Source organism: Aquarana catesbeiana, linkage group LG01 (genome assembly GCF_042186555.1).
Source record: "Aquarana catesbeiana isolate 2022-GZ linkage group LG01, ASM4218655v1, whole genome shotgun sequence".
Taxonomy (NCBI): Eukaryota; Metazoa; Chordata; class Amphibia; order Anura; family Ranidae; genus Aquarana; species Aquarana catesbeiana.
The window spans coordinates 629,326,827-629,339,535 of NC_133324.1; the positions used below are offsets into that span (position 1 = coordinate 629,326,827).

The 12,709-nt window shown below is 42.3% G+C and overlaps 1 protein-coding gene across 1 annotated transcript; it reads right to left on the bottom strand.

Moving 5' to 3' along the window:
- Positions 1-7,606: 7,606 nt before the first annotated feature.
- On the bottom strand, positions 7,607-12,167 carry LOC141109870 (C-X-C motif chemokine 10-like). Its single transcript, XM_073601151.1, has 4 exons — positions 12,027-12,167; positions 11,779-11,902; positions 10,219-10,302; positions 7,607-7,990 (listed from the first exon to the last, which is right to left on the bottom strand). The coding sequence occupies exons 1-4, from the start codon at positions 12,085-12,087 to the stop codon at positions 7,936-7,938; spliced, it is 324 nt and encodes a 107-aa protein (XP_073457252.1). The 5' UTR covers positions 12,088-12,167; the 3' UTR covers positions 7,607-7,935.
- Between the last annotated feature and the right edge of the window lie 542 nt (positions 12,168-12,709).

Consider the following 12,709-nt stretch of genomic DNA (forward strand, 5'->3'; position numbering starts at 1 on the left):
GGTGAGTGTATAGCATAGTTGCCAACATTGTAAAAAAAATTATTGGGACACTTTTTCGGCTGTAGGTGGAGTCTTATTATAATTAGGGGACAGGGCATGCGTTTGTAGGCGTGACATAGCAAAAAAGAAAAATGCGCCGAAAAATGAGCGTGGTTTACGTGAAATAGTGGGCGTGGCTTATATGGGCGTTATTTAAATGGGGGTGTGGTTAGAGTTTGAGATGAATGAGAGATGGAGAAAGAAAGTGGAAAAGAGGGAGAGAGAAAGAAGGAAAGAAGGAGGGAAGGAGAGAGAAGGAAGGAAAGAGGGATGGAGGGACAGCAGGCCCAGATCCTACACCACAATAGAAATGTGTATTCCAGAGTTTAACAAATCTGCAGATAAAGATACTGGTGTTAGCGCTTCAATCATCCCAGCACCATGATTGTTGTGGTGTCAGGATGATTGAAGCGCATTATTACTATTATTACATTGTAATATAGAATGAAATCATTCAACTCACCATAATCCAGAATCAGTGGGACCCCTGAGCGTGTCACCTTCCACGTTGCCTGCCACCAGATGCCATCAGGTGCCCCCAGCAGAGTCCGTCCTTGCATCAGGAGCCCCCAGCAGAGTCTGTCCTTACATCAGGTGCCCCCAGCAGAGTCCCTCCTTACATCAGGTGTCCCCAGCGGTGCCCCCCCTTACATCAGGTGTCCCTAGCGGTGCCCCTCCCTACATCAGATGTCTCCAGCAGTGCCCCTCCTTACATCAGGTGTCCCCAGCGGAGCCCCCCTTACATCAGATGTCCCCAGCGGTGCCCCTCCTTACATCAGGTGTCCCCTGGGGAGCCCCCCTTAGATCAGATGTCCCCAGTGGTGCCCCTCCTTACATCAGGTGTCCCCAGTGGAGCCCCCCTTACATCAGATGTCCCCAGCGGAGCCCCCCTTACATCAGATGTCCCCAGCGGTGCCCCTCCTTACATCAGGTGTCCCCAGGGGAGCCCCCCTTAGATCAGATGTCCCCAGCGGTGCCCCTCCTTACATCAGATGCCCCCAGTGGTGCCCCTTCCTTACATCAGATGTCCCCAGTGGAGCCCCTCCTTACATCAGATGTCCCCAGCGGTGCCCCTCCTTACATCAGGTGTCCCCAGCGGAGCCTCCCTTACATCAGGTGTCCCCAGCGGTGCCCCTCCTTACATCAGGTGTCCCCAGCGGTGCCCCTCCTTACATCAGGTGTCCCCAGGGGCGCCCCCCTTAGATCAGATGTCCCCAGCGGAGCCCCCCTTACTTCAAAGGTCCCCAGCGGAGCCCACCCTTACATTAGATGTCCCCAGCGGAGCCCACCCTTACTTCAGATGTCCCCAGTGGAGCCCCCTTACATCAGATGTCCCCAGTGGAGCCCCTCTTAAATCAGATGTCTCCAGCGGTCCCGCTCCTTACATCAGGTGTCCCCAGTGGTGCCCCCCCTTACATCAGGTGTCCCCAGTGGCGCCCCTCCTTACATCAGGTGTCCTAGTAGTGTTGTCTCCGCCGCCATTACAGAACAGAGGCCGATGGGGGAACAAAATAGTGTCTCTGCCGGCCGCGTGGTTATAATAGAACCACCGCCCACCCCCGCCCCTTTCCATAACAGACCAGCAACGGGCGGACTGGGGCAGAGCGGGGCGGGGGTAAGCAGAGTGGGGTGGGCGGCGCCGCAGCAGCTCCGTTTCTATTGTAGCCACCCAGCTCCACTCCACTTCTTCTGGTCTTCTTAAAAATGGAGACATTGTCTCTGCCGGCCACGGATCTCTAGCGGAGGCGAAAATCAGGAAAAAAATGATTTCTTGGGACATTTCAGGACAAAAGAGTCTAAATCCCGGGAATGTCCCGGGAAATTTGGGACAGTTGGTAAGTATGGTATAGCAGAGCTAGAGAGGTGTACCAAATATGTTTTTTTTTCATATTTTACCCAGATATAAAACTCAACTTTGAGTTACATGTGCCACAATGTACATGTGCCATTGCCTTTAGTAAGGGCCAGTTCACACCACATGCAGTCCAGTGCGTTTTTTTCTGCATCAAAAACGCATGGAAAGTAGGTTATTCGATTTCCAATGGCATAGTTCACACCAGTGCAGTCCATTCCAGGGCGTTCCAGTTCCAGAAAAAAAGTAGAACATTCTGCATTTTTCCTGCACTGGACTGTACTAGAGTGCAGTAAAACGCATCAAAAACTCACCGGAATGCAGTGTAATGCATTAAAAACGCATCAAAAACTCACCGGAACCCAGTACACTGAAAAAAAAACACAGGAAAAAAAAAACACCTGGAATGCATCCGGAAACTAATGAAAAGCACACCGGAATGTGCCAAAAACTTTTAAAAAATATGCATGCAGAAATGCATCCGGAACGGATCTGGAGTGCGTTTTTGTGGTGTGAACCAGCCCTAAGGGAGCACAAACTTTTTATGCAATGGTATGTACCTGATATCTACCAGTAGGGGACAAAATGCAGCATATTTTATTGAAGGGGGGGGAATTATATTTTCTTAACTTTATAAATAAATTATATTTTTGCATGCGTTTTGATCTTTACTTTAAAAATAAATATTGGATACAGGAAACATTCATGCCACTCAGTTTTCAAAGTATGCTGGACTTTTTAAAACATTTTTAAGGAGGGCACATTGGATTTTATGTATAATGTATGTTCTCTGTTAATCTGTAATATTTACAGCCTATATTAAATACATCCAGGAATCTGGTTACGAGAAGGTCATGCTTTTCTCAGAGCACTTTTCTTACATACTTACTGTTCCTCCTTTTCAAGGCCATACCTTTGTGTATTTTGTTGCTAGTCAGTATTCTTTTAATACAAAGAAATACTCATGGTAAATAAAACTAAAATAAAAAGCAAATAAAAATAAAAAAATCCAAGGTTTGCCACATTTGGCTGCCTCCACCCCTGTTCACTAAACACTGCATAGAACAGAAATAAAAAAACACATGCATTGAAAATCAGTAAGCATTACAGCACATCTTTGACCACCCCCTCCTCCACAAAAAACTCCACGCCTTTGGTCTCTGTGACTCTACTCTTTGCTGGTTCTCTTCCTACTTATCCAACCGCACCTTTATGCCACGTACACGCGGTCAGATTTTCCAACGGGAAATGTTAGGTGTGAGCTTGTTGTCAGAAAGTCCGACCGTGTGTATGCTCCATCAGACATTTGTTGTTTTACTTTCCGCCAACAAATGTTTCTTAGCAGGTTCTCAAATTTTCCGCCAGCAAAACTTGTTGTCGGAAAGTCCGATCGTGTGTACACAAGTCTGTCGCACAAAAGTTCACGCATGCTCTGAATCAAGCAGGAGGATCCGCACTGGCTATTGAACTTCCTTTTTCTCGACTCGTACATCTTGTACGTCACCGCGTTCCCACGTTCGGAATTGTTGGCCAACATTTGTGTGACCGTGTGTATGCAAGACAAGTCCGATCGTGTGTATGTGGCATTAGAGTTACAATTCTACATCATTCTCTCCTCTTCCTTTCTCTGTTGGGGTCCCCCAAGGTTCTGTTCTTGAACCTCTCCTATTTTCAATTTTCTTCCTGGGTCAGCTGATAGCCTCCCATGGCTTCCAATACCATCTTTACACTGACGACACTCAAATCTATTTCTCTACCCCTCAGCTTACTCCCTCAGTCTCCTCACATATCACTAATTTACTAACTAGATATATCAGTCTGGATGTCACACCACTTCCTCAAACTCAATCTATCCAAAACCAAACTTGTAAATTTTCCTCCACCACGTGCACCTTCCCTTAAAATGAATGGGCCGAAATTACAATGCACCTGGATCGCATGTGAATCGCACAGGAATGCACAGCACATTCCTGTGCGGTTCATGGTGTGAACTGGCCCTGAGTCCTGGAGCCCAGTGCAAGAACAAGTTCCACTAACTTGCTTGGCAGAGGGGCACTAGATTGGGCACCTGAAGCTATTTCCTCTCATTTACAAAATTCTAGCTAAAAAGAGTGGACTTTATAGGCACACGGATACAACATCTAAAAGTAATTGCTTAATTTATTTAGTAGACAATTCATTGAAAAAAGTGTAAATATTACATATGTACATAAATAAAAAAGGGGGTACATAAAATTGATGTTTATAAGCCCCACACACAGACACCACTTAATATAATATCAAGGTACAATGATACATTCAAAGGGACAGCAGTTGGGGTTCCCAAAACATGCTATCCGGGTAGAAGAAGAATGCTGTCCCTTTGAATGTATCATTGTACCTTGATATTATATTAAGTGGTGTCTGTGTGTGGGGCTTATAAACATCAATTTTATGTACTCCTTTTTTTATTTATGTACATATGTAATATTTACACTTTTTTCAATGAATTGTCTACTAAATAAATTAAGCGATTACTTTTAGACATTGTATCCGTGTGCCTATAAAGTCCACTCTTTTTAGCTAGAATTTTGTAAATGTCCACTATTGGGACGTTGGCACCCTGCTAGCTGTATACCCACAGTGTCACCCTGTGGAAGTATACCTAAATTAGAACATTTTTTTTCAACTATTTCCTCTCATCTCCTGCAGGGTGCCTGAGGTAGGCACCACGATCGCCCCATCTGCCAGCATCTCTTTGATTTTTGATTTGTGGGAGGGGGGGCAAGAGGATACGTCCTAGGGACACTTTGGGGGGGAGGACATATCCAACCCCCCCCCAGCAGAAGCCCTCCCCCCACCTTAGTGCCCCCTAGCACACATAACCTCCTCCCACCCCAAATCACTGAGCAGGCTTCCAATAGAATTAATTGCTGATACAATACAGTATGTCTGAAGAAATAAGACGGGGAGCCGCTTCTCAGTGTGTTGTACCCTGCACACATACAGGACATAGGATGACAACAGGTCTGGGTGCTGGCTGTGTGTACACTAGATGGGATGTCCTGGCTCCGGCGCTGGCCTCCTCTGTGCTGATCACACAATGACTGCTGCCACCTGCCTGTGCACACAGCGAGACGTGTCTCCATTGAGACCAGGGAACTCACTGCTCATTGCACACCGATCATCGGGGACCCCAAAACAGGGGGCATTCCACCATTGTAATTTGCCGATGGGACCCCACAAGCTGTGGGCAGATGTAGTTTGTGGCCGGCGCTGGCCTCCTCTGTGTTGATCACACAGTGCCCCCTGTCTGTGCACACAGCAAGACGCGTCTTGAGACCAGGTCACCGCTCACTTCACTGACACACCAATCATCGTAACTCCACTACAGGGGGCATTCCACCACTGTGACGTGCCGGACCCCAGAAGCTGACATAACTTGTGCCCGTGCTAGTGCATTCCGCTGAGCAAGTCCCTGGAGCCAAGTGCTGGAGCTTTTTCCGGCACTGGGCTCCGCTCCAGGACTCAGCTTTGATTTGCTGGGACTCCGGAACTTACATCCAATCCTGGGATGGTCCCGGCGCATTCCAGGTCGGTTGGGAGGTATGTGACAGATCTAATAGACCCTGGATTGGTTTGGTTAGATGCTTTACAAGCCAGTAACAGCTTGTAAACATCAAACCAGAACTGGAAGTGACAAAATCCTTGTCGCTTCCAGCTTCTTACATAACAGAAGGGAGGCAGGTACAATTGTAGCTTCCTCCCTTCTCAGTGCACAAGGGATCTGAGTGTCGGCAGTACCTGGCTCCTCGATTGCACGGGAAAGCCCGGTAAAAGCAGTGGGTGGTGGCAAGCGGGTGCTTGGGGTCCCCTCCGCGCCCTGTAGATGTGATCACTTCTACATGGTAGTCCATCACCGGCTGAAAATTTTGATACAGGCATGATGCCTGCAGGTACATGTATCATCCCGGTATAACCACTTCAAACCCTTGGCTAAGCAATTCCTTTGCAAAGTGAACAGCCAAACTGCCTCTAGTAAATCAACTCCATGAGTTACATATTTTGTTTACCAACAGAAGACTGAGCAGCTTTCTAATATGACACAGACCAGTAGTAGGGCGTTGAAGTGTTTTCCTCAGTTTCTCTTTTTATAGTGTAGATTATAAAGATATTCCATTTCACATTTGTCAGAAATTTCCTGACCTCATACTTTCCTTTTTGTACTTTTGCTTTATTAACCATCATATCAATTGCAAAATGTATTCCATAAAACTTACATACATAAAACAAATTGGGAGATAGGGACAGAACTTTGTCATGCTATTACAAGTGCCTGGAACAAGGACCTTAATGGCAGGATCACCAGGTGTTATTTTAGAAAAAGCTGCAGATTTAAAATAATGGAAGATGACTTTTGGTATTACTTTAAAAGCTTAAGTGATATTTTATTGATGGTGTGTGCACAGGGTGTGCCAGGCGTGCCTTGGCACAACCTAATCATCCCATGCTGTACAGATTCCCCCTACAGCCCCTGCCTCCCCGTGTACCCCCCACCCACCCCCGCAGCACTGACACCATCCCTCCTCTCCTCTCCTGCTGGCTGATGTGGGGGAAGTTTCAAAATGGAGAGCAGGGGAAATATTTCATTTACCGGCCCCTTGCTTTTCTGAATGAACAGAGTGAGTGATCAGTACCAATCGCTCCTGTGTCCAGTCATAACTAAAGCATAGTGAACTGTGTTCACTATGCTTAAATTTGTGAATGAACAGGAAGCTGCTCAGCACAGATCACTCCCCATTCATTCACTGTCCAGTGCAGCTGAGGCTGCAGAGAAAGAAACTGGGGAATCTCTGTCCTCAGTCCCTTTCTCTGTCTTAAAAGTGAGACACCAAGGGTCTGTTCAGATCCCTGATATTTCACCAAAGCCCCCCAATGGGTCATCTAAAAAAAAAATTACAAAATAATTACAAAAAAAAAACAATAAAAAAAGAACTACTGATACCATCCACTGCCCTGCTGATACCATACACTGCCCTACTGACACCAATCTCTGCCCTACTGACACCAATCTCTGCCCTACTGACACCAATCTCTGCCCTACTGACACCAACCACTGCCCTACTGACACCAATCTCTGCCCTACTGACACTGTCCATTGCTCTACTGATTGACATCATCCTCTGTCCTACTGGCAAATCAACTGCTCTACTGACTGACACCATCCACTGCCCTACTGACACCATCCACTGCCCTACTGACACCATCCACTGCCCTACTGACACCATTCACTGCCCTACTGACACCATTCACTGCTCTACTGACACCGCCCACTGCCCTACTGACACATCCATGTTTTAATACATTTTAAAATGTTTGTTTACATTTATTTATCAGAGTGTGTGTGTATACAGTATACATATACTGTATATACAGTACACACGCATGTGTGTTTGAGCTTTGGGGTGCACACCCTAATGCACTACGCTGTGCCCACCTATGGTTTACAAATACTTTAAATATCTTATACAGTATGAAACATTCTGCAGGCACAGAACTGCAATAATCCATAACCTTTAGACTCACTTGCTAGTGTCTAACAAATAAATAAATACATATAGATTTATCACTATACATAAGCTGTTCCACTCTCACACTTCATTTCTTGTTACTGTTAAAATATTACTAAAAACACTTTTTAAAACTGTAAACTGAAAAAACGCAGACCAATTTAAATGAAGTAAATTCATTCTTTATTGAAATATTACAAAAATATATTTTGTATTTGTTTTACTTTAAAATTGAAATTCCTTTTAAAAAAATATTTCACAGAAGGGCCTGTATTATTTATACATTATAAATATATTTACATATATACAAATAATTTAGGTAACATATGTTTTTAGTGGTAAAAACAATTTTTTCAGAAAATAATTTACTGTGGTAAAAAGAACATTATTACAGGAGCAAGGCTTAAATAACAACAGCAACAACAAAGCTACTGTGTAATAATACATTCAAAGTAACAAACTAGTGTAAAAATAAGAAGCATGGTGTGAATTTTCCTAATTTGTTGTTTTCGTTCCTGGGTGTCTAATCACTGGAATATGTTTTAGTTGCCTAAAGAAAAGAAAAGAAAAGATATGAATACTTTGGTAATCATCAAATTTAGGTAATCATGTTAAAAAATAATACCCATTATAAACTTTGAATCTAGTTATTCAGCATTAATTAAATAGCAAATTCACATTGAAATATAACATATGCATAAAATGTATGTATTGCCTGTTTACACTCACTCTTAGGATGACCCCACATGTTTTTTTGATTTATACTAAATAAAATAGTACTCAGTATATACAATGAAATATATATATATATATACATATATATATATATGTTAAAGTATATCTCTTTTCTTATGCTTTTGTGTTTACCTAAATAGAATAAAAAATGTTCATATAATGAAACAAGGGCAACATGCCTTCCTCTGAACATTTGTTGCCCTAGCCTGTACTTTGGGTGACATTTGATGTGATGTAGCATCACAGTCACCATGATTTACCTAGTCGACTTGTCGCCTTAATTACAAAAATGTTTCATTATGCAAATGAGTATACTGTACACCACACAGTCTGTTATAAACGGCATTTACACAAAATATATATATTTTTTAAATGTAGCATTAGGAATTTTTTGTATGGTTTTCTAAAATGTGCTTACATGTGCATGTACACATGGAGCTGACAGTTTCAAAACTTAATGTAAGCTATTTAGCAAAAAGTAAGCAATATAAAAATACATTGCCCCCCACCCAGGGCTGGGACAAGGGGTGGGCAGAAGGGACAGCTACCCTGGGCACAGCATGTATTGTAGGGATGGGGCGCCGCTAGTTCCTTCTACTATAAGACTGAGAGGAGTAATGACAGCAGCAGTACTACTTCTGTCAGCCCAGCACTGGAATTGGCAAGGAGATGAGCAGAGAGCTGAGAGGAGGTGCACTGTGCTCTCTCTCCCCCCTTTGCATATAATGAAGGGGGGGCGCAAATTAGCATCTTTGCACTGGATGCTGGATGATCTTGTCCCCGGCACTGCCCCCACCCATAACCCTGATACTTTACCTAACCGCTCTTAACATTAAACCTGGAGAGCCATAGTTTGGAGATCCTTGACTTAATTCTTTAACTTTACTGACTCCTAAACTGAATCTAACAATAACCTAATCAAACCTTTAGGCTGGGTTCACACTGCTGCGGTGGCAGACATCATATGTGATTCGCAGTGCACTGCTGTTCACATCACATGCGATGTCTGTGCTGTGCGATATCAGCCATACAGATAGTATGGCTGATATCGCACCGCATTCGGTCCAAACTCGCACAGGACCCTTTTTTTTGTTCAGACCAGAATCGGATCGCATGGGTGTTCACACCTATGCGATCCGATACATGTCCGAATTGTCAGTTTGCAGTGCGATATGCAGGCTGAACTGGGGGTGTCATTAACATTGTATGACACTCCCCAGCAGTTCGCATATGGCAGTGTGAACTGCCGTGTGAGTTGGTGCGATGCGGGAGCCCGCAGTAAATTCGCTGCGTTCCCGCACCGCAGCAGTGTGAACCCAGCCTTAAACTGACCTATTCTTCTGCAAACTCACCAAATTCATACAGCATTAGTGTTCCTGCACCAGAAGACCCTTATCTGCACAATTTTTTTTTTCATTAATTCTTTATTTATTCAGACCAAAGTGAGACAAAATGAAACATCCAGTCTTACATATCAGAATGCAAAGCGATTACAGAAAGTAAGAACAGTAACAAAAATCCTGATGGTTATGAGTAATTGCTTACAGAGCGAAACATTTTGGGCATAGGTGGTATCTAGAAATTACTGCATGAGATGCTAAGACATCATACTGATATTGTCCCAGTTTCGGTCTGAATTTTGTATTTATGAATTAAAGAGAAAGGGTATGTTGAGGGAGGGTGGTGGTCGCGGATGTAGAACAAATCCTCCAAAGGTGTAGAAGGGTAACAAGGTAGGAACAAATTGGATGTGGTATCATCAGAGGGTAGTGAGGAGAAGCAAGGCAAAGATACCTATAGACTAGGAAAGGGTAAGAGGACAAAAAGAGAGGTTTGGAGAAGAGAGGGTAAGGGGGTTCATCTTGCCAGAAAATGAGTCCCAAGGCTAAATACACACAACTAGGAAGTCTGGGCCAAGGGGAGCTATTTTTAACGCATGGAAATTGCAATTTCGCCATCGCCCTCCAATGTTCATAACATGTGTCTCAATTTAAAAAAAGAAACAATTGCAGACATTTTCCATTGTGATAGTGAAATACTCACCGATTTCTTCCACTCAGCAGCACTCTTACTTCAAATAAGTGGGGGCTCACACATTTTGGAGTAGGTGAGTTTTTCAAAGTAGCGCTGCAAATAAATGAAAATAAGGAGACTTTTAAAATAAGTAAAAAAGTGAACTTACATTTGGTTTGAAGTTACCATGATTTTCCCTGGTTTATATGTAGCCTAAGCTATTTTCTCTCTGGATTAAAAACGACCTAATGTACTGCATGTTCCTGCTAATGGACTAAATTGTAAAACTTTTCAAAGAACACAATCTTAAAAAATAATTTTTTTTCTATATTTAAAGTATAACTAATGGCAAAACTTTTTTTTTTTTTTTTAGTTTTAGACAGAGTGTAGATGGATTAGAACACATGTCTGTTGTTGTTGCTGTCTGTGTCCCTGTTAAGGAGAATCGCCCTCTCTATTTTTTCTGTTCAACATTATCATTGAAAGTAAAAGAAAATCCCAAATTTTGGGTTGTCCCCAGAAAAGTAATAGAGGGGATATATACCAATGGGGGCACTAGTTCTGCTGGCCTAGGGGTCCCCAAGGAATTCCCTTCATTTGCAGGGATTTCTTCTCACTTCTTGTTTAGCTATGGGACAGGAAGTCAAGGAAAATCTCCGCAATGGGACACAGATGGCGAGAAAAAAAATCTGACAGGGGTTATAACCCTCACTTGCTCTATCCAAAATGAAAAAAAAAAATGTTTTGCCTAAAGTTCCACTTTAACTGTTAGCTGCAAGAAAGTAATGCACATGTTTTATTAAATGATGTCTATAGTTTTTAAGATTCTCCCTAAGTGAATCAATGGCCAGATTTATCATTCAGAAATAAAGACAAATCAGGACTGCTTTAGAAACCGATATTCATAATCAGATATTAGCTTTCTATAAGCATGATAGATTTAAATATGGCTTGATGATGTTAATTTGCATAATAATAATCATCTTCATAAAAGATTATAATAATAATAATAATAATAATAATAATAATAATATACTGAATATACCCAAGTAGGAGCTGTTTTACAAAATGTAACATGGAAACTATATCTTCAAACTCTGGGGAAGATTTACTAAACCCGGGAGCACTCAGAATCTGGTGAAGCTGTGCATGGTAGCCCAATCAGCTTCTAACTTCAGCTTGTTCAATTAAGCTTTGACAATGAAACCCGGAAGCTGATTGGTTACTATGCAGAGCTGCACCAGATTTTGCATGCTCCAGTTTTAGTAAATCTCCCTCTATAGGTTTATATTTATAGATAATTTTTCTAAATATGGAGTCAGCCATTGCTAACTTGCTTATAAAAATGCTAGTTGCCTGGCTGCCCCGACTTCAATACTTTGTAGCACTGACTAGGAAGAAGCATATAGCAGCCATAGTCCTAGTGTGGTCAGAGCACCTCCTCTGCATATTGTACCTGTCAGTGACTCAGAAAGTCATGACAAGGCTGGGCCAGCATGATAGCCAGGGGACAGGCATTTTTAGAAAGAGAAGTTAGTAATAGCAGCCTTCATATTTCTTTAGCTATCTTTTAATTTAGCAGCTACTTACATGTATTCAATCCTTTCACAGCCAGGGCTGCTTGGGAAAATCTCCAGTTTCTCCAGTGCTAGTACATTGATCCTGTTGGCCAGCTTGGTGCACAAGCAGCGACTGCCTCGAGAAATTGAAAACCCTGTTTAAAATGTAAAATAAAGAAAGATTAGTAAAAAGACTAAAAAAGATAACAAAAAAAAAAAATCAAATAAGAAAAGTAAATAAGTTAAATGCAAGAATGTATGTAATGCTAATGACTTTACCTTGAATACCAGCAGCAGAGAGCAGGATAATACTGATGAGGATAGTGCACTTGTTGTCCATGATGACAGTAGTTGTGATGTTCCAATCCCTGACTATGAGATAGTGCAGATAGTAGCTTGGAGTATTGCATCTCTATTTATACACTAAATTTGTGCGCCGAGTTGCATCATTATGTTTTGTCATTGCTTGGAATTTCTCATATCCTCATTTCCTGTATTTGCATCACAGAAAAACTAAGAAGAAGTGAAAGTACCCGAAATTCTTTTTTGTCGCTAAATAAATTCCATTGTTAGACATATATTATTCTTGCTGGAGGCAAGCATTTCCCAGAAGGGGACTGGTCAGGCATACTGTCATAAGTTACAATTTATTAAACTAATTACAGAAATAAAAGGTGCTCTAGTTTTAATTGAGTTTTAATATCAATGCAAAAACACATATACTATGGATATGTTTGTATGTCACCCTCAGGGCTCAATTCACGAAGAGTTATTTTCATCTTAAAATTTGAGATAAAATAACTCATAGCTTTTTTCAAAATTTTTTTTTTGCAATTCACAAAAAAAGGCTACTAAAATTAAGTTATTTAACGACTTCAGCTCTGGAAGATTTACCCCCTTCATGACCAGGCCATGTTTTGCCATACAGCACTGCGTTATTTTAACCGACAATTGCACAGTTG